Genomic DNA, 27988 nt, shown 5'->3' with positions numbered 1-27988 from the left:
TTATATTGTAGTTTATTTTTGAAAGAAACATTAAAGAAATTACTAACTTCATTAATATCCATATCTTGCAACATTGAATAAAGTATAATGTTTTATGTTGTCCAATTTTAATCTAGAAGAGTCTAAAAACATAAGAAGTTCATTAAAAATTTCTAACAATCACTTAATTAAAATATCTAAGTAAAAGTGTTAATTTCATTTACCTTCCATGTTGGTCTATAACCAGTCTTGGAGACACATCAATGCCTCCACAGTATCTTAAAGTAATCTACTCTGATTTAGGGTAAGAATCTGACCACCATTATTGAATACAGACTTAGAATGTTTTTTACTAATATATATATATATATATATATATATATGAGGATATTTTTTTGAATTAAAATTTAGCGGATACGAGTATCCATGGGTACAGATACTATGATACCTATACCCGCCCTGTTAACATGCGGGTATCAAAATTATTCGTACTTGCGGGTAGTGGATATCCATTTTTAATATCCGTTTTCTATCCATTGCGGGTTTTATCCACGAATACCCGCAGGTACAGATTTTTTTGACATCCCTAGCCAAGACCCTAAAAAATAACTCTTAGAAGAAAAGAAAATAAGGAAAAACAAGAAAAGTAACAAAGAGATAAAAAGATAAAAGAAGAAAATAGAATTTATAAAAAGATAAAAAAAAAACTAATTATTCTTTTTTTTTAAACAAAATTATAATTTATTATATAAATATTTTAACTCAATAATTATTATTTTTAATAACAATAAAAATTAACCTACACTAATAATAATTTAATTACATTTTATTCTCAAATATAAATTTATAATTAATATAATAGAACTACATTAGTAATAAAATACGCTTTAGTATTTATTTGGGGTTTATGTGTTAGATGAAAAAAAATTTGTGTTCACGATATCTTCATATATTAAATAATTGATTAAAAAAAGTATGGTCACTTTCACAATTAATTTTAAATAATATTTTTAAAATTCTTTTTTACTTTAAATATTATTATGTGATTTATACTACTTTTATATATATATATATATATATATATATATATATATATATATATATATATATATATATATATATATATATTAGAGTTAAACGACAGAAATAATATCTTATAGTGGCATATATTTAGTGACAGTTATACTTGTTTGGGACATTTAATTGATTATTTTTTTCTTTCTTTTTACCTTTTTATTCCTTGCCGCGCTCCATCGTTTTCTCACCTAAGGCACTGAAAGTTTCTCCACTTCCACCGCAAGCTTTTCTCCAACTCGTTTCATCTACACTAGAGCTCTCTGAGTGTTATTTTCTCATAAGAGCTTATTTTTGTGGATGCTTTCTCTTCTCCATATTGAAGCTGTATTTCCTTCTTCCTTCTCTCCTGAGATTTTTTTTTGGAAATTCTTTTTGTATGTGTTTTTTTCTGTGCTAGTGGTTTTTTTTTTTCTCCCATTGGTTATTTTGAGTTTTCACTTTCCTAATCCTAATTTCAGTTTTTTTAACCCTAACTTCAAACTTCAATTCTTATGTTCTGGTGATTTGACGGATTTATCATTTTGATAATTTCTAACATTGATTTGTACGCAGCGGATGATATTGAATCTCTTCTTCTTACACAGGAAGAACGAATGGAAAATTTTTTCGTTTTCTTTTACTGCCAAACATCAACCTAATTTATAAAGCTTCTCATTTAATATTCAATACATTATTTCTACTTGGTGGTAATTTTTCTGAACATTTTTTAAATACTTATGCCATAGATTATTTCCAAAGTAGTTGAAACATATCAACCTGGTGCAATTGTTCTTCGGTGTGAAGCAGATTCGGTTGTTGGAGATCGCTTGGGTTGCTTCAATCTCTCTATTGATGGTGCTTATCTCCTTGTAAATTTCCTACTCTGATGAAAATATCACCATTCAATGTTAGGGATGAAGCCGGGTTGTTCTTGTTTATGTTCTCAGTTTGTCTTTTTAAATATTGGTCTCTATTGCTTAGTAGATGGTGTAGCTTGATTAGAAAATTTATTTTTTGATGTTTCTTTAATAGGTCACTCTGAATGTGTTAGTTTTGTAAAAAGATTCAATTTGACGTTGTTGGTGAGTTTATATCAGTTTATGTTTGCCTTACATTCACATGTGTTATGGATGATTTTACAAGAATGGACTTCTGTTACAGGTCACTGGAGGTGGGGGATACACAAAAGAAAATGTTGCTCGATGGTGGACTGTTGAAATAGGACTTCTTCTAGATGCAGAGCTTGAATTATGGCATGTTATACCAAGATTTTATTTTCTTTCATTAATGGGATTGGATATTTATTACTACTTTGCAATAATAAATATATAGATCAATTGCTAATTTCCCTTTGACAATGGCCTTCCCTGCTTATATGTCATTCCAGTGATGTCTTGGATTTGGCTTGATCTAATTCAGATGTGAGTTTATAGCATAAGCTTGTTATCCCCTTCTAATCATGTAATATGCTCCATATGTTCTGCTTTCAATTTTAGTTTTCCTTAAAGCTGATAAAAATTTCTCGTGGCAGATTTTCCGTTCATCTTCTATGGATAAAACTGCTCGCTTGTGGAAAATTGATTGTAGTCAATGTGTAAGTGTTTTCAATTACAATGAGTATGGTATGTATAAGAGCACAATACCTTTTGGTTTGTTTTTTACAACCATACTTTAATTGGTCAATATAATATTTAAAGCACATACTTTGTTTATCTTCATAATCATAATTTGAAACATTGTTATCTTTTCATCCCTTGAATGTAGTAGTTATAATTATGTCTTTACTTTTAATGAACTCAATGGCATGAATTCAATTCAACCTCATTGATGAAAACTACTTCATTACAGGCTCCATTGATGGTAAGGTTCGAATATAGGGATACATGAAGAGCGAATCATTGACTCTGCAAATATACGAGATCGCATAAGTGTTATAAGTTACAAAGAAGATGGGAAAGAATGTCATGAATTCTTGACGGAATCTTTTCTTGGCTTTGGGTATCATTACATATTTTGACACTGGAAATTCATGTCTATGAGATTGATGAACCATTGGTCATTTACACATGCAGGGATTTTTAGTTGGTTCTGTTACAGACACTTATGGTTTTTATGTTGCTTCAGGTACGTACCTTTTGAGTTACCAAATACTGATTAGTGTAGTTATGAAACCCCCTTACAAAAGATAAAATAGAAAGGATTATCTAAATTGGATTTCTAATGATTTAGGAAAATATTTCGAGCTTGAGGCGCAGTCCTTTATCTATTTACATTTAACACCCTTGTTGCTTGCAGTTAAAAAAATATGTTATATGAATTACCATTATATGTTCTTTGTCTTTGTGTTTTGTGTTTCTAGCATAGCATTGCTTCCAAACATGTCTCCATTTTTTATTCGGCGGCCAAACACAACTTGTGAAAAGTCTTTTCTTTAACTATTCATAGAAACTGAAATTTGATAACAAAAGAAGTTTATAGTAACTTATTATACCTAAACAGCTAAACTAGATTCTTTGGTATGAAAAGTGTTGCCAAGTATAGAAAATTCAATTTTAATGTCACACATTTTTTTAATAAAATCTATCCTTTGCTATTATACTATTATTTTAAATATTACATTGTTTGCCCTATTCTTTTAGTTTTAATAAAATAATTAATCAAACCTTTACACTATTTATTGTGTTGACTTTCATTATTTTCGGTCCAGTGTTATCAACTTCCTTACCTAATATTATCAATATTTCCCTTTATTTACTTTTTCAGAAAACACCAATATTTCCTTTCTAATTGTATTTTGATTAAGTTCTCTATATTTATTTCTATTTTAGAAAAATTATGATTTTTTTGAAATTCCAATCCACACTAAATATTGAATAATTTTTTTTTTTGTGAAAAAATAATGATTTTTCTGATAGTACAATACATGGAAAATTTTCAAATTAATTTAGAGGTAGTTGAAACTGTCACGAAATATTAATTTATTTTTTTAAACTCTAAATCCTAAATTGTCACTAAATATTAAATATATATTTTCAAAAATGTGGTTTTGTAATCGCGTTAAATGTTAGATAATTTTTTTTAAATTAATTTAGAGGTAGTTAAAACTGATCCTTTGAGACCTTTGTGGTGCCAAGTTAACTGACAACAATCAGAATAGAAGCGGTTAAAATCGTTGCTAAACAATTGACATAACTGACGTTAAAAATTAATTTTTTTTGTAGTGTTGGTTCTTCTTCGAACCTTTGATCCAATTTAGTTTTTTAACTTTAGAAATGTGTGGATTTAATCCTTTTAATCAAATTTTATTAGGTTTATTTGATGTTTCAAAGGCATTTCACAAAAGTATAGAATCTGAGTAAAATATCATTTCTCAAAATTATAGAATCTTCTACTTTAGAGAATGAATGGTGGAGATTCATCCTCTACATACTAACCATGCAGAAGTATCAGAACAAGCCCCCCAATTGAGGTCAAGGGGAGTTGTCATCTCCACAGATAATGCTAATGTTTCAACCCGACCCAAGTCAGTCCGACAACCTCATTAGGAACAATCACTGTGTTTTTGAGGTATTGTTTGCTTTGGAGCGTGAAGTTTCGTATGGTTTTGATCTTAAAAGGTGCCTAGAGGGTGGAGGGAAGAAGAAGTATTTAAACCGTGCTTGACCTCGACTCCTAAGCAATGTTGGACTTATTAGGTATACCAGAACAATGCCATTATCAAATATGGTTCAAAATGAATATGACTTTGTTGTTTCCTATTTTTGTATTAGTGAATACTTCTCATAATTGTCACCCTAAACACATTGGTAACCATGTCCTTCTACATGGAGTTAGGATGTAATGCAATAAAAGGGTTTCCTAGATAAAGAGGCTAACATGACCCTTACAATAGCTAAATAAGGTTCCAAAGATTTTATTATTGCTATTGACGATTTTTGTGATTATGATGGACATTAGAGACCGGAAAGTCTCTTAATCTATCTCAATTCTTAATTCTTGGACTCGAGCTCATGTATTTATTAAGCACTTTAATTCAATTAAAGTTAATTGATTTCAAACTATTAATTAATTTAATCTAAAATAATATTATAGTCTATTAACTTGGTAATCATCTACTAGTACGTTAGTCATTAGAGAAACATTTATGGAGGAGAAGTAAGAGAAAGTCCTTTGTACCTACAAACAAAATCTCATGATAATAAATATGTGATGTAATAACTCTTTTATATTTAATAAACTATCATTAAAAAAAATTTGTTACGTAAAATTGACATATAATAATTTTGTAATTAATGATGTCTCTTTGTGGTGACCATTGAGGGAGGCATTGGTGGATGTGCTTGCTGAAATGAAACATTGAGAAGTTTATAAAGAATAAGGTTTAATTAATTGGGTAATGCCCACTTTTGTTTGGATGTGTCAGTTTTGTACCAACTTTTAAAAAAGTGTCAATTGAGTTCTAAATTTTGAAAAGATGCCTCGATTGATACCTTTCTAAAAGCAGGTACCAAACTCACACGTATGAACGAAAGTGGATACCATCCGACTAATTAAACCAAAGAATAATTAAGGGGTAACCTAGTAATGAATGACTCTTGGTCTAACATGAATGTAAGAGCAACTTGTGGTGACTTGTAATCCATGACAACTTACATTATCCATTTATGTGCTATGCTTGTCATTATTGGTGTTTTAAGAAAAACTAGTTGGTAATGGATGACAATGCTTATGCCATTGTATGATGATACATGTACACTTCATGTTTTTATTCTACACTTACTTAACACTAGTAAAACTATACTTTTATCTTAAAGAAAGGGTTTGAGAAAAATTAAAGAAAAAGATACGAAGTTTTATTATGCATTAAATAGGTGTAGTCATGTTGAAATGTGTACATATAATTTTTTCCTATGCGATTTGTGATGCTAAAATTATTTATTTTTTGTACAATTTTTAATTCTTAGGAATGGTTCTTTTGACTAAATAATAATAATGGATTAAATGATAATTATTCATGTATGTCGTTATATTATTAAAATAAAACTTTTGAGGTGAATGTTTATTTGATAGATACGGTGAAGTTGTTTTTTTTAATATGTTTAATAATAAGATGTAAAGTGAGATAAATTCAATTGTAGCAATGTAATAAATATTGTAAGGTGTGTGACTTGCGTTTCAAAGTGTTATGAAATGTGAATTTATGTTATATCTTGGTTGTAATTGAATATTACTATAACAATCATGAACAACAATAAGTTTCAGCTGCAAATTAATGTAAAATAAATAGAATATTTATCTACAATCATCAACATTAATATAAAATAAATAGAATATCTACATACAATCATCAATATATTGTGGTCCTGAACATAAATGTTGTCCTTTCTACCCTTCCAAAAAGAAAAATAGGAAAAGAGACTTGTTCAAGATTAGAAAGACCTAAACCTAAGCTTTAGGTAATTTTATTGGTTGCAAGCGTAAGAAGAAAAGTAAAACTTTAATCTTGGTTGTTCTAATTGTTTTCGTACTTCTAAAATTAAAAGTGGCAAGAACTATTTAAGTGATACTAATGTTCGTTGAACAAAAGTTACACTGTATTATAAAGTAATAAAATACTTTAATAAAGTTGTAATAATGGAGGAGCAACTAAAACAACAACCGAGTCCCCTTCGAAAAATGGTGGCAGTGTCATCCATCGCCGCCGGTATCCAATTTGGATGGGCTCTACAACTATCCCTTCTCACACCATATGTTCAAACCCTAGGAGTTCCACACGTTTGGGCCTCCTTCATTTGGCTTTGTGGCCCTATCTCTGGCCTCGTAGTTCAACCCATTGTAGGTTACAGCAGTGACCGCTGCCAATCTCCCTTCGGTCGTCGTCGTCCATTTATCCTTGCCGGCGCAATAGCTGTTGCAGTCTCCATTTTCCTTATTGGTTATGCTTCTGATATAGGACACATGGCTGGCGATGACATCACAAAGAGAACTCGTCCACGAGCCGTTGCCATCTTTGTCACCGGCTTTTGGATCTTAGATGTTGCCAACAACATGCTCCAGGGACCATGTCGTGCCTTCCTAGGTGACTTAGCTGCCGGTGATTCGAGAAAAACGAGAACAGCTAATGCATTCTTCTCATTTTTCATGGCTGTCGGCAATGTCCTGGGCTATGCCGCAGGATCCTATAACGATCTCCACAAGATCTTCCCTTTCACTGAAACCGTGGCATGCAACATCTTTTGTGCAAACCTAAAAAGTTGCTTCTTTTTCTCTATCATTCTTCTTCTTGGTTTGTGTATTATCGTTCTCAGTTGCGTGGACGACCCTCAGTTCACACCGACACGTAAGGAGTTGAAAGAAGATGAGGCAAGGAAGACACAACCTTCGTGCTTCTCTGGGGAGTGTTGTGCTGCATTCAAGGGACTAGAGAAGCCAATGTGGATGTTGATGTTGGTGACTGCTATTAACTGGATTGCGTGGTTCCCTTATGTGTTGTTCGACACTGACTGGATGGGTCGTGAGGTGTATGGTGGTGACGTTGGGCAGAAGGCGTATGATGCTGGTGTGCAAGCTGGTTCTTTGGGCCTCATGTTGAATTCAGTGGTGTTGGCTGTGGTGTCCTTGGGTGTAGAACCCTTGGGTCGCTTGGTTGGTGGAACGAAATGGTTGTGGGCAATCGTGAATGTTATTCTCGCAGTTTGCATGGCAATGACCGTGCTCATCACAAAAATCGCTGAGCGACAACGTGCCAATAACCCTGCTCTCATTGGAAACCCCTCCATGGATGTGAAAATTGGATCCTTAGCATTCTTCTGCGTCCTTGGTATTCCTCTTGCGGTAAGCTTTCTATCTTTTCTCACCATTCACTTGTTCGGAAACAAGTTTAAAGGATTTTTGGAACACTTGGAAAATTAGTTTTAATTTGTATCAAATTAGGACTATTTTTTATCTTTCTGTAAACTAATACTTTTTTGTGTATCCAGGTTACTTATAGTGTTCCATTTGCTCTAGCCTCTATCTACTCTAGTAGCTCAGGAGCAGGACAAGGTAAATATTACAAAGTTACCATTATTTTAAGTTAAGCTTTAATTTTATTTATTTATTTTAAGGTGAATCAAAAGAAGGGGTGAGTAAATGTTTAAGGCTAAATAAAAATGTGTAACCTTTTTGTTTGCTTCAAAACTTTCAGGATTGTCTTTGGGTCTTCTAAATATTGCAATTGTGATTCCTCAGGTTACAATACATTACTTCATACATTGTCATCTAATTACATTTTGTCATAATTATTTCAAGAATTATAGAATAGAACATATAAAACTTCCTTGGACCAATGAATTCTAATAAAGAGTTGTATATTTAATTTACACAGATGATTGTTGCAGCAATCAGTGGACCATGGGATGCATTGTTTGGTGGTGGCAACTTGCCAGCATTCGTGTTGGGTGCCGTAGCAGCCGCCATAAGTGCCATATTGGCAGTTGTTCTACTTCCAAACACCAAGAAAGAAGATGAAGCCAACATTTCCAACCTCAAAATGGCTAGTTTTCATTAACAGCTAGATCTTAGTATGTTATGCATACATAGACATTAGAAGAAAGAGGAAGAGTTTTTGGATTAAGGAATGGTGCGCTTGCTCAAGAAATTAGTTATTAGATCCTTGAAAAGTTTTCATTGCTATCGTAGCTTATGCAAGATATCCATGTTCTTTATGTACTTAGGTATGAGATTTATACAATTTTTTGTCGGGAAAACATCTTCAAATTCAACCAATAAAATAGAATTTTATTATTGTTCTCAACGAGGATTTTAGTTTCTTTGTGTTCAAATTAATTTTTGTTTAATCAAATCAACTGGGTGAGCGTTCTTTGTAATAGGACAAGCAAACAAAGTATAAAGTAAACAGTAAACAAACAAGCGTTCTTTGTATTCTGATTTCATGGTCAGTTTTATTCAACAAAAAAGGGTTATAAGTTTTTAAAAAGTAAACAAAGTTTTATAAAGTCAATTCAACACCCTACCCCCCTTCTTGGCTAAACTATACATTTCAATACTTATAATGAGTTTGAACATTTATTATATAATTATACATGATATTTGTAAATAAGGTATGTTGACTACTTATAAAATTTTTTACAATCATATTTTTGTTAAATTTTTATAGAATAATTTAATTTTCTCTAATAATTTTGTGCTTACAATTATGCAATTGGGCGTAAAATTTTTCACCCATGTTCAATGTATTCTTCAATACATTGTTTCTTAGTGTTTAATGTATCGTTTAATACATTGAAAACAAACAATTTTCACCATGTTTAATGTATTGTTCAATACTTTGAATGGTGAGTAGTGTTCAATGTATTGTTCAATACTTGTTTCACCATTCAAAGTGGTGGTATCCACTTGTTTAGTAGTGTTTTATGTCTAATTTTGTATTTTTAGATTAGTTTTGGATTTGAGAGTTAAAGTGTTAGTTTTTCATAATTTGTGTTAATAAAGTGTTTTTATACCAATTTATAGTTTAAGTTTTAGATTAGTGAGTTTTAGTCTTTGTAAGTGATATAGTATAGTTGTAGTGTACATTAATTTTACTTTTAATTCAAAGTTTAAATTTTGGATAAATTTCGGATTTGAGTATTTAGTTCTTCTTTATTTTTAAATTGTTTTTAGAAAGTTTAAAGTTGTTTATATTTTGTTTGCTTGTCCTATTACAAAGAACGCTCACCCAGTTGATTTGATTAAACAAAAATTAATTTGAACACACAAAAACTAAAATCCTCGTTGAGAACAATAATAAAATTCTATTTTATTGGTTGAATTTGAAGATGTTTTCCCGACAAAAAATTGTGTAAATCTCATACCCAAGTACATAAAGAACATGGATATCTTGTATAAGCTACGATAGCAATGAAAACTTTTCAAGGATCTAATAACTAATTTCTTGAGCACGCACACCATTCCTTAATCCAAAAACTCTTCCTCTTTCTTCTAATGTCTATGTATGCATAGCATACTAAGATCTAGCTGTTAATGAAAACTAGCCATTTTGAGGTTGGAAATGTTGGCTTCATCTTCTTTCTTGGTGTTTGGAAGTAGAACAACTGCCAATATGGCACTTATGGCGGCTGCTACGGCACCCAACACGAATGCTGGCAAGTTGCCACCACCAAACAATGCATCCCATGGTCCACTGATTGCTGCAACAATCATCTGTGTAAATTAAATATACAACTCTTTATTAGAATTCATTGGTCCAAGGAAGTTTTATATGTTCTATTCTATAATTCTTGAAATAATTATGACAAAATGTAATTAGATGACAATGTATGAAGTAATGTATTGTAACCTGAGGAATCACAATTGCAATATTTAGAAGACCCAAAGACAATCCTGAAAGTTTTGAAGCAAACAAAAAGGTTACACATTTTTATTTAGCCTTAAACATTTACTCACCCCTTCTTTTGATTCACCTTAAAATAAATAAATAAAATTAAAGCTTAACTTAAAATAATGGTAACTTTGTAATATTTACCTTGTCCTGCTCCTGAGCTACTAGAGTAGATAGAGGCTAGAGCAAATGGAACACTATAAGTAACCTGGATACACAAAAAAGTATTAGTTTACAGAAAGATAAAAAATAGTCCTAATTTGATACAAATTAAAACTAATTTTCCAAGTGTTCCAAAAATCCTTTAAACTTGTTTCCGAACAAGTGAATGGTGAGAAAAGATAGAAAGCTTACCGCAAGAGGAATACCAAGGACGCAGAAGAATGCTAAGGATCCAATTTTCACATCCATGGAGGGGTTTCCAATGAGAGCAGGGTTATTGGCACGTTGTCGCTCAGCGATTTTTGTGATGAGCACGGTCATTGCCATGCAAACTGCGAGAATAACATTTACGATTGCCCACAACCATTTCGTTCCACCAACCAAGCGACCCAAGGGTTCTACACCCAAGGACACCACAGCCAACACCACTGAATTCAACATGAGGCCCAAAGAACCAGCTTGCACACCAGCATCATACGCCTTCTGCCCAACGTCACCACCATACACCTCACGACCCATCCAGTCAGTGTCGAACAACACATAAGGGAACCACGCAATCCAGTTAATAGCAGTCACCAACATCAACATCCACATTGGCTTCTCTAGTCCCTTGAATGCAGCACAACACTCCCCAGAGAAGCACGAAGATTGTGTCTTCCTTGCCTCATCTTCTTTCAACTCCTTACGTGTCGGTGTGAACTGAGGGTCGTCCACGCAACTGAGAACGATAATACACAAACCAAGAAGAAGAATGATAGAGAAAAAGAAGCAACTTTTTAGGTTTGCACAAAAGATGTTGCATGCCACGGTTTCAGTGAAAGGGAAGATCTTGTGGAGATCGTTATAGGATCCTGCGGCATAGCCCAGGACATTGCCGACAGCCATGAAAAATGAGAAGAATGCATTAGCTGTTCTCGTTTTTCTCGAATCACCGGCAGCTAAGTCACCTAGGAAGGCACGACATGGTCCCTGGAGCATGTTGTTGGCAACATCTAAGATCCAAAAGCCGGTGACAAAGATGGCAACGGCTCGTGGACGAGTTCTCTTTGTGATGTCATCGCCAGCCATGTGTCCTATATCAGAAGCATAACCAATAAGGAAAATGGAGACTGCAACAGCTATTGCGCCGGCAAGGATAAATGGACGACGACGACCGAAGGGAGATTGGCAGCGGTCACTGCTGTAACCTACAATGGGTTGAACTACGAGGCCAGAGATAGGGCCACAAAGCCAAATGAAGGAGGCCCAAACGTGTGGAACTCCTAGGGTTTGAACATATGGTGTGAGAAGGGATAGTTGTAGAGCCCATCCAAATTGGATACCGGCGGCGATGGATGACACTGCCACCATTTTTCGAAGGGGACTCGGTTGTTGTTTTAGTTGCTCCTCCATTATTACAACTTTATTAAAGTATTTTATTACTTTATAATACAGTGTAACTTTTGTTCAACGAACATTAGTATCACTTAAATAGTTCTTGCCACTTTTAATTTTAGAAGTACGAAAACAATTAGAACAACCAAGATTAAAGTTTTACTTTTCTTCTTACGCTTGCAACCAATAAAAATTACCTAAAGCTTAGGTTTAGGTCTTTCTAATCTTGAACAAGTCTCTTTTCCTATTTTTCTTTTTGGAAGGGTAGAAAGGACAACATTTATGTTCAGGATCACAATATATTGATGATTGTATGTAAATATTCTATTTATTTTATATTAATTTGTAGTTGAAACATATTGTTGTCCATGATTCTTATAGTAATCTTCAATGACAACCAAGATATAATATAAATGCATAATTCATAACACTTTGAAAAGAAAAGAAACTTATAGACTCTAGTCTTATAATACCAATAACACATCTTACAATATTTATTATATTGCTACAATTGAGTTTATCTCATTTTATATATTATTATAAAACAAAATAAAAAATAATTCACCTTATTTATCAAATAAAAATTCACCTGAAAAGTTTTATTTTAATAATATAACAATATACATTAAGATTATCATTTAATTTATTATTATTATCTAGTCAAAGAAACCATTTCTTGGTGCATCGATATCTCTTTAAGAATTAAAAATACTACAAAAAATAAAGAATTTGAGATCACAAATCACATAGGAAAATTGTATACGTACACATTTCAACATGTGCGCACTTATTCAACACATAATAAAAGCTTACTGTACTGTACCTAGCCAAACTCGACCAAGTAAACAGTGTGCATATCGAGACCGCCGAGTTAGCACTTCACATCACCAACATAAGCCATCTAGGCAAGTAGTCGGTCGAGACCGACTACTCAAGCACATCTGGTAAGGTTAAAGCCCAGGCCGACTACTCCAATAAACTTAAGCGAAAATCGAAGCCCCCCGCATTTAATAGGTCTCAAGGGCCTGGGTTGGGGCCCAGGCCCACTCATGGCCCAAATTAGAGCCCAGGTCAAGACCCAGCCCATGAAATAGTCAAACGTCATTAATGTTCTATAAATACATGTGGACCCCATCATTTAAAGGTACGCATTCATTAATCACTGATTTGACTCTCTAAGAGCTTTGACTTACTTGAGCTTCGGAGATTCTTCTGCAGGTAACCCCTCCTGGGTTCAAGTTGACATGTATCGACCGGGAAGAGGCCAACTGAAGAGATAGCGAACTACATGGTAAGGTGACGCTTGTGCCTAACCTCTTGTTTGTTCTTCTGCAGGAACACTTACTATTTTTTCTTAAACTATACTATTTTTCAAATAAAACTATAGTTTCACTTGTGTTCAATAAGTGTGGAAAAAAATATTAGGTGTACATATATCATTATTGAACTTCCACTCATTACTACAAAGTTTTTCTTAAAGCACTAACAACAAAAAATGTAGTATGCAAATGGATAATGTAAGTTGTCATCCATTACTAATCACCACAAGTTTCTCTTTTTATTTTTTTTATATTACTGTTATTTATTCAAAGGGACCATTCCTTAGTGCATCAATATCTCTCTAAAAATTAAAAATAGTACCAAACTAAAGAATATGACATCACAAATCACATAAAAAAATTGTATATATGTACACATTTCAACATATCTACACCTATTCAACATATAATAAAAACTTAAAACTTTTACCTTTTTATTCAGTTTATCTTAAATTATTTTATTATTTATAATAAAAAATAGTTTTATTGGTGTTGAGTTAGTGTAGAATACAAAATATGAAGCGTACATGTATCATTATTCAATGGTATAAGCATTGCCACCCAATACCAAGTACGATGAAGGATTATCTTGTTTCCTTTTAAGATTATTGAATATGGTGTGAGCTGATTAAGAAAGCTAAGTGAAATCCCCACTGGACATTAAGATAGCATGCTATCTAGATGTGAAGGTTCCTTTCACAAAGCTCAAGAGAAGAAGATGATGGGTTGATTCAAAACAAAAAGGAAATGGAAGGCACATAAACCATAGAAAACCAAGAACAATTAAAGGAAGAAGAAAACATAAAATGGAAAGGAAAGAAATGGTAAAAATGTGAGGAGCACGCCACTACAACGCTAGGCTAGAAGCCATGGCAACCTTGAAGATGAGTGGATGTGTGCCGCCACTTGCTATGCAAGATAAGGCTTAAAAGTATTCACTCCCTAAGGAGGAAACTCTCACAAATGGTTGAGACACAAGAGTGTTTTTACTTCAAAATCTTCAACCCTTTTACATGTATAGGAGCACCCCTTATATAGAAGAGTTTAGGGGCCTCTAAGCAAATAAAAGATACCTAAGGATGTCTCTACAAAACCCTAACCCTAGCTTCTAGAAACTAGGTCAAATAAGGTTACAAAAATGAGAGACAAAAGAGTCAACTATGGTGTGTGCAAGGCTAATTTCGTTCTAGCACAAAAGGAGACAAAGAATGTTCTCATATGTCTCCAAAAAGTGGCCAAAGTATGCTAAAAATAAAGGAGACCAAAGGTACATAGGTACACTTGTTTTATGCCTTTTACTTTATGCTTTATGCCTTTCCTTTACTCTCTCATCCACATCATTTATGCTCCCCAATCACCATGCGCCACCTAACATTGCTTTCTTACTCCTAATTAACCTACAAAGCAAATAAACATAGATTAGCATGTTGGCTTAAGTCAAGTCAACTATAGTCAACAAGTCAAACCTAGTCAAAGGTCAACAAGTCAACTAAAGTTGATTCAACTAAGTCAACTTAGGGAATCAAAAATAACAAACACAAATGAAATGGATGAAGGATTAGTGAACTTCCTTTCTAAACATGCTTAGTCTTCTTAAGCATGTGCCTCCATCCTTGGTTGGGGTCAATCCTTCATCATCCTCCCCTTCTTGGAGAAAATTTGACCACAAATTCTTTAAGCCTTTGTAGATGGAGCTTGACTTGATTTGGGGGAGGTTTTGCGCCTCCCTTTTATGAGCTCTTGTTCCATCCTTTCTAAGGGTACTACCCCTAGCTTTGGTTAAGGCATCCCTCTTTTCTAGACCACTCTTCCTCTCATGCTTGCGCATTGGGTCTTCCTTTTGAGCCTTGCAAGAGAAGGAAGAATGGTGATGTCCATCTTGCTTTGGAAATCTTTTTTTAGAGGCAAGTAACACTTTGGAGGTAACTTGCTCTTTTTCTTTTTCATCTTTTCTCTTATCTTTCACTTTATTTTGGTCCTCATTTGCTTGATTGGGTGAGAGAGGTAGGAGTGTGAACTTCTTGCCTTGGAAGGAGAAAGCATAGGTGTTAGCATGACCATCATAAAAGACTTTTCTATCAAATTGCCATGGTATACCTAGCAAAATATGAGTTGCTTCCATAGGCACAACATCACATAACACCTCATCTTTAAAATTTCCAATTGAAAAGTTAATGAGGACTTGTTGAGTTACTTTAATGTCTTCTTTCTTAAGCCATGATAGCTTGTAGGGCTTGGCATGAGGGATAGTTTTCAAGCCAAGCTTGTCCACAACCCTTGTGCTAGCCACATTTACACAACTTCCATTATCTATGATGAGTGGACATAGTTTGTCATTGATATGGCACCTTGAATGAAAAAGGTTTTGTCTTTGAGAAGGGTCAAGTTCCTTGGAAACTTGTCTTAGTTGGTGCCTTATCATTAACAATCCACCTTCAAGGGGTTTAATCCTTTCACTTGAAGAAGAAGTGTGGGAAGAAGTACTTTTTAGGGAAGGGGGAGAAGAATGTTCATTCTCTACTTCTCTTTTAAGGTTTAAGGCCATGGTTCTTTTGGTAGAACAATTTGAAGCTATGTGCCCATATCCCAAACACTTAAAACATTTTATAGAACTTGTCCTTGTACCTTGAGAAGAATTAGGAGTTTCATTAAAAGGCCTAGAGGAATTAGTCCTAGGAGGTGGGTCTTGGGAACTCTTGAGTGGTGATTTATCATGTTTTCTTTCTTTATCTTTCCAAGTACTAGAATAGTAGTCATTGTATGAACCACTCCTCTTGGCCTCTTTTTTCTTTTGCAATTGAGTTTCAACTTTGGTGGCCAAATGTAAAACTTTGTCAAAAGAGGAATACTCATATAACTCTACTAAATCTTGTATGTCCCTCCTTAACCCACTCACAAATCTAGCTACCTTTTCCTCTTCATTTTCAAATTGGAGTCCTACTTTTAGAAGCATGGACTCCATCAACTTGTAATATTCATCCAAACACATGGACCCTTGTTGAAGCCTTTGGAGCTTCAAAAGAGTCTCCCTCCTATAGTAGGAAGGAACAAATCTAGCGCGCATCTAATTTTTAAGGTCCCTCCAAGAAGTCGCGAATGACTCTTGGTTAATATTGTCCATACATAATTGATGCCACCAAGTCATGGCATAACCCTCAAACTCTAAGACTACCAATTCTACTTGCTTTTGATCACTAACTACATGAATGGTAAAAATTTGGTCAAATTTTTGTTCCCACTCAATGTAGATGTTTGGGTCATTTTCTCCTTTGAACTTAGGAATCTTTGGAGTATGCTTCTCTTGTGATGGGTTACACCTAGAATGCCCTTTCTTCCTAGCCTCTCTTTCTTGCTCCTTATCTTCAAGCCTTTGAATGTGCTCTTGGATTCTTAGGTCAATTTGCTTCTTGTCTTTTCTCAATTGTTCAAAGGCCTCCTTCCTAGACAACTCCAAATCCCGAAGCAATCTCATCAATGTATTATTTTTGTTTGGTGTAGGTGCATTTGATGAACTTATCATGATTCCTACAACAAAAACACTCAAATCCGAGACAAAATAAAAGGATTAGGGGTTAGACAAAAAAATCGAGACCAAAACCAACCCAAAATGCAACCCAAGTGTTTAGATCACACTCCCAAAGTAACAAGGCAAGGCTAGCACTCAAAATCCACCAAAGGAGTGAAACAAACACTTTTAAAAACTTGTTCAAAACCACGAATGCCGGCAAGTTGCCACCACCAAACAATGCATCCCATGGTCCACTGATTGCTGCAACAATCATCTGTGTAAATTAAATATACAACTCTTTATTAGAATTCATTGGTCCAAGGAAGTTTTATATGTTCTATTCTATAATTCTTGAAATAATTATGACAAAATGTAATTAGATGACAATGTATGAAGTAATGTATTGTAACCTGAGGAATCACAATTGCAATATTTAGAAGACCCAAAGACAATCCTGAAAGTTTTGAAGCAAACAAAAAGGTTACACATTTTTATTTAGCCTTAAACATTTACTCACCCCTTCTTTTGATTCACTTTAAAATAAATAAATAAAATTAAAGCTTAACTTAAAATAATGGTAACTTTGTAATATTTACCTTGTCTTGCTCATGAGCTACTAGAGTAGATAGAGGCTAGAGCAAATGGAACACTATAAGTAACCTGGATACACAAAAAAGTATTAGTTTACAGAAAGATAACAAATAGTCCTAATTTGATACAAATTAAAACTAATTTTCCAAGTACGATGAAGGATTATCTTGTTTCCTTTTAAGATTATTGAATATGGTGTGCGTTGATTAAGAAAGCTAAGTGAAATCCCCACTGGACATTAAGATAGCATGCTATCTAGATGTGAAGGTTCCTTTCACAAAGCTCAAGAGAAGAAGATGATGGGTTGATTCAAAACAAAAAGGAAATGGAAGGCACATAAACCATAGAAAACCAAGAACAATTAAAGGAAGAAGAAAACATAAAATGGAAAGGAAAGAAATGGTAAAAATGTGAGGAGCACGCCACTACAACGCTAGGCTAGAAGCCATGGCAACCTTGAAGATGAGTGGATGTGTGCCGCCACTTGCTATGCAAGATAAGGCTTAAAAGTATTCACTCCCTAAGGAGGAAACTCTCACAAATGGTTGAGACACAAGAGTGTTTTTACTTCAAAATCTTCAACCCTTTTACATGTATAGGAGCACCCCTTATATAGAAGAGTTTAGGGGCCTCTAAGCAAATAAAAGATACCTAAGGATGTCTCTACAAAACCCTAACCCTAGCTTCTAGAAACTATGTCAAATAAGGTTACAAAAATGAGAGACAAAAGAGTCAACTATGGTGTGTGCAAGGCTAATTTCGTTCTAGCACAAAAGGAGACAAAGAATGAGTCTCCTATGTCTCCAAAAAGTGGCCAAAGTATGCTAAAAACAAAGGAGACCAAAGGTACATAGGTACACTTGTTTTATGCCTTTTACTTTATGCTTTATGCCTTTCCTTTACTCTCTCATCCACATCATTTATGCTCCCCAATCACCATGCGCCACCTAGCATTGCTTTCGTACTCCTAATTAACCTACAAAGCAAATAAACATAGATTAGCATGTTGGCTTAAGTCAAGTTAACTATAGTCAACAAGTCAAACCTAGTCAAAGGTCAACAAGTCAACTAAAGTTGATTCAACTAAGTCAACTTAGGGAATCAAAAATAACAAACACAAATGAAATGGATGAAGGATTAGTGAACTTCCTTTCTAAACATGCTTAGTCTTCTTAAGCATGTGCCTCCATCCTTGGTTGGGGTCAATCCTTCATCATTTTCTAAAAACACCAATCATAGCATACAAATGGATAATTTAAGTTGTCATTCAATACTAGTCACCACAATTGCTCCAACATTCATGTTAGACCTAGAGAAATTTGTAACTAGGTTATCCCCTTAGTTATTCTCTATAAACTTCTCAATGTGTCATATTTAAACAAGAGCACATGCTTTAATTCCTCCCTCAAAGGTCACTACGAAGAGACGTCATTAGTTACAAAATTATTATGTCAAATTCAATTTAAAAAACTATTTTAGTGATGATTTTGTAAATATAAAAGATTCATTACTTAAACAATAATTTAACTGATATTAAAGGTATTTATTATCATTATATTTTACATGTCATGGTAAGTATAAAGGACTTTCTCCTACCTCCATAAATGGTTGTCTAATGACTAGTCTACTAGTACATGATTATCAAGTTAATAGACTCTAATTTTATTGTAGGTTAAATTAATTAGGGTTAAATATATTTTTGGTCTCTTAACTTTCAGAGAAAATTAGAATTAGTCTCCATCTTCAAAACTTTGGTCTAATTTAGTCCCCTAACTTTAGAAATGCGTGAATTTAGTCCTTTTAACCAAATTTTGTTAAGTTTATTTTACTTTTAAAACGCGTTTCATAATAGCATTTGAGTTGTTTACACCGTTTGAAATATTTTCATTTCAACGTTAGTTGAGAAATGTGTTTGAAACATTAAATAAACTTAACAAAATTTGGTTAAAAGGACTAAATTCATGCATTTCTAAAGATGGGACACTAAATTGTTCCAAAGTTTCAAAGAATGACTAATTCCAATTTTCATTAAAAGTTTAGGAACCAAAAACATTTTTAACCCAATTAATTAATATAGTTTGAAATGAATTAAAATCAAATGAATGAAAGTGAATAATACATATATATAAGTCGCACTTAAAGAATTAAGAATTGAGATCCCACCACTAGCAACATCAATCCCACCACTAACAATCTCCTCTTCCTCATTCAACCCTCTTAAAATATCATCAACAATAACAACAAACCCTTTAATGTTTCTTTGCTACTACAAGTTTTCGTTATTCTTTCTAATGAACATCACAACCACAAAATTTTCAACAAAAATAAAAATGAAATCTTCAAAACCCTTTATAGGTACTACAAAGGTCATGTTAGGTTTTTTATCTAGGAAATTCCATGTTGCCTTCTATTGAGTCCCCTGGTTAAGGGTGCAACTTATCTAGCAAGTGTACTGGTTCGATTATAGCACAACAAGGTCATATCCATAAGGATTTGGTTTGATGAAACAATAATTTATAATCTACTTTAAGTTTTGCAATAAAACAGTGGCAAAGATTAGTTTTGATAGTTTGAAAATATATTTGAATAAAAGTTAACATAAGTGATGTTGATTTAAGGTGTTGGGATTGAACTTGGCTTCTTTCACTTATTTCCACTATCGTTGATTCTCTATGGGTTATGTTCTTTATTTTAGTTTTTCTGGAAGTACTCTTAATTGTAATTGTAACCCCATTCCTATAGCATTAGAACCTAAGGGTGTGAGACGCAGGGTGATTCCCACCCATGTGGAGGAACTCTTACATTAAGAACAAAACTCTTTAAACCAACTAAAGTCACAAGCCCATCCCTGGTACTTGCCAAGATATAGGATATTTGATTAGATCAAAACACTAAACTAGTTTCCACTACATCTAGTGCTGATGAGGTATGATGATTGACCAAGTCACAAAAGCAATAAGAACAAATCAAATAACCAATTCATAAAAACAGAATATAACATATATAAAACCAGAGAACTTAGAAGTTACATCCAATCTAAACTAGGAAGAAGTTAGATGCTCATAATGATGTTCGTAGCAAGTACATGGAGTACCTTTCCTCCTTCAATATCTTACTAAAGATGTTCTAATAGAAACCTAAGCTCTCTCTAGAGTTTCTCTATCTAAAATGATCTATAAGATCAACATGAAAATAACATACACATCCTCTATTTTTATAGAAATTCTATTTTACTCTTTCTCTTCTTTTACTCTTTCTCTTCCGCCAAATCAAGATAGAGGAGACACGTTGTTCTTTTTCTCCTCCACAATCAAGTTCGCCCTTCTTTGCATTCACCCAAATAGAGCACAGAAAGCCCAACTATGACTTGTATCATCCTTTCTTCACAAATTCAATCCTCCATCATGACTAAATGGTCATAACCCCTTTGATGGACGGTTGTGGCAATCCAGGGTTTTAATGTCGATGGTGAACAACAAACCTTGGGTCTGACTTGATTGGAGTTACTGTCGTCAGAGTGATTCATCACAAAGGCCGTCACTGAAGTCATCACGTCTCCCACCTCATTGTCGTTCTTCGCGTGAGAACAAGCGACGCTAACACCAGGACCCACGATTAGGCGCCTTGTCACCGTGAAAGGTCGTTGCTAACATCATTACTCACCGCTAGAGGCTTCATCGGGGTTGGCGTGGCCTTTTCCTACTTCAATTCACTACTTTAGAAGTACAACTTGAACCTTCGTACAAACGTAATTTTGATTGTTTTTACTTGCACTCATCTACACCTTGTTTTCTTCAATGTTATTGTTTGTTTAAATTATTTACTTCCCTATGAGACTATGTGAATTTTATTTAGCATATTATTACTTTCTTTCTTTAGTTTATTCTTTGTTTCTTCGTCCATCTTCTGTTGCTTCTATAAAAGCTTTGATATGTAGTGTTTTAATGTTTCACGTTGAACAAGAAGAAATGACATAGTGCAACATCTTGTAATGTGATGAACTGTTTCTCTTGCTTTCACTCTTTCGATATATGGTTCTCTCGTTTTCCCTCACTCTTGCCATATCATTATCGGTAGGGTTCTCAACTAGCATTTGGATCTCAATCGCTCTCGCTCTCTCTCGTTCATGTTCACTCTTATTTTGTTGTTCTTATTTTGCTTTCATTCAGTTTAGGTTTTCACTTTTTCTTTGATTTTATTTGGTTTTAGATCGGTTTGTACCTTTGGTTTAATTTTCTTTGATTTCAATAGGGTTTTCTACTAGATGGTAATCTATTCCATGTGAATCGCAACTCTTAGTTCTTTTCATTTGTTTGTTTGGTTACTTGGAGAGACATCAAAGAAATATGATTGAAATTAACAAAACAAGGAAATAAAAGAGGGGCTTAAAATTTTACTCAATGCTCTTGTTTTCTTTCTCATTTAATATGTTGTAACAAAGTAGTTCAATTTTTTGTTCTAGTTTACTAGGATACACAATATCCTTTATTGTTGTTTCTAAGCAATGCCTAGTTAGCAATGGGGAATATATGAAAGTTAGATTAGATGAATTAGAGTTGTGGTACTGCCAAGCAAAGGAAGAGGTAAATTGCTTTGCTTTATCTATGTAAGTTCGTTATTTATATTATTTTACTTTAAACTTATATTCAATTTTTTTTAGTTTACTAGTATACACATTATCCTTTATTTGATAATTTAGAATCCCTTTTCAGAAAATTTAGTTATGTATATCAATGTTCGAAGTGCTTTGGCTCTATAAGAAGGGGATTTGATGTTTGAAGCACTCTAATCTCATCTAATGATTTTGGTATTCATTACGTATTGGATACAGAGAAAGGAATTCCTAGGATAGTAAATTTTTAAATAATTAAAATTTATAGAATGTTGTGTGCCACTTTCGATGTGCGATTAATTGGTTAATTTGATTCTTACTGAGCTCTATTTTTACTTTTACAGAAGTAAATATATTGAATAACTGATTTTGCTATGAAATATTAAGGATTCACAAATTATTTCTATGATTGAGAGGCTTCAAGCTTTCTTTTTTTAGTCTACAAAGCCTAGCTATCATGCTTCAAGTGTTGTAAGTGTGCTTTTGTAGTTTTATGATATAAAATTGTTGAGTTAAATTTGTCTTTATTAATATTCTAGACTAATTGATTGATTATAGGGACGCTATATTATTGTGGAACTAACCCAACTTTGGAAGTTGTTGCCAATGAAAATAAGGTTATAATAATTGACCATGAGTTTGGAAATTTAATAGAGAAAAATGTTGATGATTGTATATAATGGTTCCCAAAAAACCCTCAAGGGGTTGGAAACCATGTCTCATTGATAAACTTCTAGACGCATTTTATGGTAAGAGTTCCATTGACACACACACATATATATATATATATATATGTATATATGTATATATGTATATATGTATATATGTATATATGTATATATATATACATATATACATATATACATATATATGTATACATATATATATATATGTATATATATATTTATTGCTTAGGCTAATCACTAGGTGTAATGTGGATACACTCCTCCTTTTCCCCAATTGATTAGATATAGAGTTTTCCCCCTCTAGTTGCATGGCCTTTATCATGTGAGAGTGATTTTTCTTTTAGTAATTTTTATTTATGCTTTTCACAAGGACATAGTCTAGGATCATTTATACAAGTTTGTACTCCTATAACACTATAATTTCCTGTTTTGGTAAGAAATGAATTGATTAAGAATGAGGTAACCCTGAGAATAAGAGTAGAACACCATATGAAGCTAAAAAACTATTGAATCTCTAATTGTTAGAATATAGCCTTGATAATTGTTATGGTTCAGTAATCTAGGGAAGCATATTTGGTTTCAATACCATTCAGATATAAATTTTTATTTTAATATTGGTGAAGAAAGAGTTAAGCCCAATATTGACATGAAAGTAGAAAATTTGAATGAAATTTTGAAAATTCTAGTAGTGATTTTTGTTACTTTCTGCAAAGTTTGACTTCCAATATAATGTCAATGGCATATTTTAATTTGTTTTAGCATGCTTTAAACTTGAGCCAACAATTGAATTTGCATGACACCAGACTTGAATTTGTGCCTCTACAATGATACATATTTTATTATGGTCAGGATTTGAATAATAACATTTTACATGGATAAACCTTACCTAATTACTCTCTTTTACTTTTCATATAAACATGAGGTGGTAACCACTCTCTAAAGTTTAGCCACTCTTCTATTCTCTTATCACTTATGTTTCCAACTTATGTTATCTTTTAATATTTTCTTTAACCTTTATTGATTGCAATTGTCCATATTTCCTTTTATGCAGATGGGTTCTATTAGAATTTCTTGACAAGGTTTCACCACGATTTGTCCATTGGAAACTAGACATAGAGCCTCCTATTAAGATGTCGTTCTTAAAAGTTGAGAATTGCAACCAAGTTATACAGATTAGGAAGGACCTAAACATTTCATTAGTGAATGTTGCTAACAATGATTTTCTACAAGGGAATAAGAAGCACTTAGTAGGTGAGTATCATGTTATCCCTTTTTTGTGATGATTACTCATTGGTAAAGAACCTTTTATAATTGTGTGGTGGGTTTCTTGTCTATTAACATCTGCTTAAATTCTATGTTGATTTAACAAATATCAAGTTTTTTGTTTATACTTCTTCCACTGATAAATTATTGTACACGTACCATGAATGCTAATAAGTTTATTAATTATAACATATTTATGAGTCATGTATATTTTTTATTCTACATATCCATTGATTTATATTTATAATTAATGTTTGAAAATTTAAAATTTACATGTTGATCAATTTCTTGCTATTGCTAATTTCTTTATTTGTGACTACTCCCTCTAGATGTGATAGTTTATCCTTTCAAAAAACATATATTCCTCTCCTCACCAAGAAATAACTAAAGTGGAATTAGAACTAGCCAACCACTGTCTTCTTTATATCTTGCTCAACTAAAGTGAAAATCTTTGAATACAACAATTAAATGTCAATCACAAGACGTGGCTTGCTTGGTGCTTCAATTGATGTTAAGAGGATTGTTGAAGATAGTGAGGCCATGCACGTAGAGCTGCATTGTCCACTTGCGTGATGTGGAATTGAAAGATGCATCTGTATTAGGATTAGAAAGAAAAAAAAAGTGTACCTTTTAGTTGACATATTGATTAATAGTTTTAATTTTATTTATACTATTTTAATAGAATATTTTCTAATTAATATCTTTAAAACAAAATTGTCATTTAAAATATGATCGCCTAAATATATAAACAAAATTAAAAATAACATTGTAAAATTAATTTTAAAGATTGCATTTCAATATTTTCACATTTGAAAAAGTGTGGCCTATTTATAATCCTTGTTTACAAGAATAAGCAACACAAAAATAATTGTTGTGTTAGGGAGACCATAAAAGTGTTGCCTATTATCAAATCTTAGGCAATGTTTTTTTCACTGTTGCAAAATAGATAATGGTTATACAATTTTGTGGCCTAAACGAAAATTGTTTTAGCCTATAGTATAGACCACGACCACCTATGCAATGATTGTAAATTCGTTGTCAATTCGTTGCTTAAAGTTTAAGCAACGATTTTTTAGCTTTAGGCCACAATTTTTCATTGTTTCCTAAAGTCATTTTTGTTGTAAAAATGCACAACACAATAGAATGAGAAAAGAGGGGATACAATTGAGACATATTCGAATGATCTATCACAATATAACTGCTTGGACCAACCTTCCCCTCATCAAAACGTGTGTTTCATTAAAGGAGGGTAGATTCTTGCAGATCAAAGGGAGGCACGAAATCACTTCATCACAGGGTAGAACTTGATGTAGCGAAGAATGCCTATGATGCTACATCACGAACCAAAACCTAATGCATGAGAAGACTGATGCGTAGCTAGAGCATGGCTGATTCATGATGAACGAACAAGGAAAAAGTCAAGTTGATAAAGGGCATAAAAAAGGGTTCAAAAATGGCAATTATGGATTCAGGGCAAGAGGAATCGGGTTTGGTTTTTTTTTTTCGCAATTTTTGAGTTTTTTTAGGGGGTTTTTTAAGAGAAAATTAAGTTACTTTAAAGGGAGCCTTGGATTTAGCGATAGAGAGAAATAGTCGGAGGCTAGGGTTCCTGCTTGAGTGTTCCTACGAGAGAGATTGGGTTTCCCCTAGTGTGTGAGTAACTCTACTTGGTCTTTCACGAGTACAAAGTGGTCGGGATTGCTAAGTGATCTTCTTGCACCATTTTAATCTCAACATTTTTCTTGATCTCGTGTAACACTATTGATTTTGCAATGAAATACAATGGTTCCATTCCAGTTCTGATTTCCAACTTGTGAAATTTGCTTGTTTATGGCTCACTCGATTTATGCTTTTCAGCTTTAAATTCTGAATCTATTTAAATTCATTTATTGCATTCCAGTTTTCAACTTAGTTCCATGTTCTTAAGTCAGTTTAGTGATCATGAATTCATAATTCTGCACAGTTCAATGTTTCCTCCTAGAAACCAAGTGACCCTAAAGAGGGAACACATTATCGAGATGTCTTCTTGCGTCTAGAAGGATTCTTATACACTCAATACAATTGATTTTAGTTTTATCTTTATTCTACTATGTTAAATTACGTCAAGCATATTGTTTGCTTCTATATTGTGAGTTTGTCCTAAGTTAAGCTTTTTGTTTAAATTTTTAATTTCCAGCAATAATTTTATTGAACTTTTACATTCTTGCACTTGGTACAATTACTTATTTTAGTTTCATTTCTTTTAGATCATGACAGAGCATCTAAACATCCATATTCTCCTGTTGTGATTAGGAAAATTTGCATTGCATATGAAATAATTGAGTTTTGGTTTGTAGAGGCAATGTGAATCTCAATTTTTGTTCAGCTTGGCCTCAATTCATGTGATTTGTAGTTCTGGGCAAAAATTGCATTGCATAACTATTGGAAATTGTCATGTAGTAGGCAGTGTAATTCTCATGCATATCTTTACCTAGTGCAGTAGTATTATGTTGAAACAGGTTTTGGTTATGTTTACGTGCTCATTTCACGTGTGAAATGCAATAGGCCTAGGTATGGCAAAAATACATGTGCTCGCGGATCTCCGCGGATAAAATCCGTGACGGATAGTTAGTACTTGTGGGTGTTTATTGCCCACGGGTAGCGGGTATTTTAATACCCGCTTATAAACAGGTCAGGTGTGGGTATCATACTATCCGTACCCGCAGGTACCCGGTACCTACAAAAAATTAAAATTAAAATTTAATTTATATTATATTAAGTTAAATTTAATTAAAATTAACATTAACAATATATTTTATTATGTCAAATTTAATTTAATTTATATTTTATTTTTATAATTTTGTATTAAAAAATTTATAAAATATATATTTTTAAATATTTGCGCGTATCGGGTATCCACGAGTACCCGCGGGCTTTAATAATATCCACGGGTATTTTTTAAGCGGATACCCGACGGGTAAACGGGCGGGTAGCGAGTGGATTTTTTTTGGCAGGTCAGGTTGCGGGTAGGCACTATCTGTGCCCGACCCATTGCCATCCCTAATTAGGCCCATAATCATTATCATAGTCTCATGCCTTCTACGTTTTGCATTAATATTTACAAGTTGTGAATGACCATGTTATCATTAGACTAGAGTGTTGCTGCAAAATGATTTTTTATGTGTTTTTATCTAGTTTTAGTAGCAATTCAGAGTTCCATTTGTTCCTCGTCATACTATTTTTGTGATGTCACTTCTGCATTCATATTCCCTTGCATTAAGCTTAAACATCTGCACTGAATCATGATTTTTGGTGTGATTCAAATTCTATCCTTGGCTTGTGCATTACATATGAAATTGAATTGAATGGAGTGAGTTGTTGTTGTGAATTGTGTAACATCCTAGCTGGATATTACTAATTTAAAATAAAATAATATCAAAGAAAAAGGACATTGCATTTACTATATTGTCTTTCCCAAAACGTGGGAAAATTAAAACCAAACACGTCTAAATAAAACCATAAAGTTCCAATAATTAATACAAGTTCAAAATTCAGTAAACTTGATGTGACCCATTAAGGCTCATAGCTTGGGCCATTGGTTAGACCCATTTCTTTTAATTCTTTTATTTTCTTTATTTCTTTTATTAAATAAATGTGTCTAAATTGGGTTATTTTTGATGCAACCCATTTCCAACCCTCTTCCATGAGCATACATCTAGATCATTAAATCTCTCCACGTGTGGGCCTTTGAAGTCCTCCAGCCTAAGTTAACAACACCTGCAGTGTAACATCCCATTAAGATATTATGGATATTAAAAATATAAGAAACTAAATATTATGTCAGCTTCATTTATTTATTCATCAATTCCCAAAAACACGGGAAATTTAAATCTTTTGATATAACCAGTGTAATTCAAAATCATAATTATAATCCATGGTAAAACCTCCAAAGTTTGAATAATAAAGGATTTCAATTTATTTCAAGAAACATAAAATATATAAACACAAAACTCCCAAGCTAGCCCATGCTCTGAGTCTAAGCCTCACTAGCACCACCTGCATCCATATCATCTGCTC

At 33.1% G+C, this 27988-nt stretch overlaps 2 protein-coding genes and 1 long non-coding RNA gene across 3 annotated transcripts; 2 read left to right on the top strand and 1 right to left on the bottom strand.

Annotated features, from left to right (window-relative positions):
• The first annotated feature begins 1489 nt into the window (after positions 1–1489).
• On the top strand, positions 1490–3311 carry LOC114181621 (uncharacterized). Its single transcript, XR_003603870.2, has 4 exons — positions 1490–2117; positions 2197–2456; positions 2567–2629; positions 2884–3311. It is a non-coding gene; the product is annotated as an uncharacterized LOC114181621 (long non-coding RNA).
• A 3335-nt stretch (positions 3312–6646) lies between these two features.
• Positions 6647–8772, top strand: LOC114180713 (sucrose transport protein SUC8-like). The gene is made up of 4 exons (XM_028067014.2): positions 6647–7869; positions 8016–8079; positions 8222–8265; positions 8402–8772. The coding sequence occupies exons 1-4, from the start codon at positions 6670–6672 to the stop codon at positions 8582–8584; spliced, it is 1491 nt and encodes a 496-aa protein (XP_027922815.1). The 5' UTR covers positions 6647–6669; the 3' UTR covers positions 8585–8772.
• Positions 8773–9847: 1075 nt separating this feature from the next.
• On the bottom strand, positions 9848–11994 carry LOC114181620 (sucrose transport protein SUC8-like). The gene is made up of 4 exons (XM_028068123.2): positions 10772–11994; positions 10562–10625; positions 10376–10419; positions 9848–10239 (listed from the first exon to the last, which is right to left on the bottom strand). Exons 1-4 carry the CDS (start codon positions 11969–11971, stop codon positions 10057–10059), a joined length of 1491 nt encoding a protein of 496 aa, XP_027923924.2. The 5' UTR covers positions 11972–11994; the 3' UTR covers positions 9848–10056.
• Positions 11995–27988: the final 15994 nt, after the last annotated feature.

The sequence above is a fragment of the Vigna unguiculata genome, chromosome 4 (genome assembly GCF_037176805.1).
Source record: "Vigna unguiculata cultivar grain cowpea cultivar isolate G323 ecotype 2 chromosome 4, ASM3717680v1, whole genome shotgun sequence".
Taxonomy (NCBI): domain Eukaryota; kingdom Viridiplantae; phylum Streptophyta; class Magnoliopsida; order Fabales; family Fabaceae; genus Vigna; species Vigna unguiculata.
Note: the sequence above shows the minus strand (reverse complement) of the source record. Positions and strands in the feature narration are given on the sequence as shown.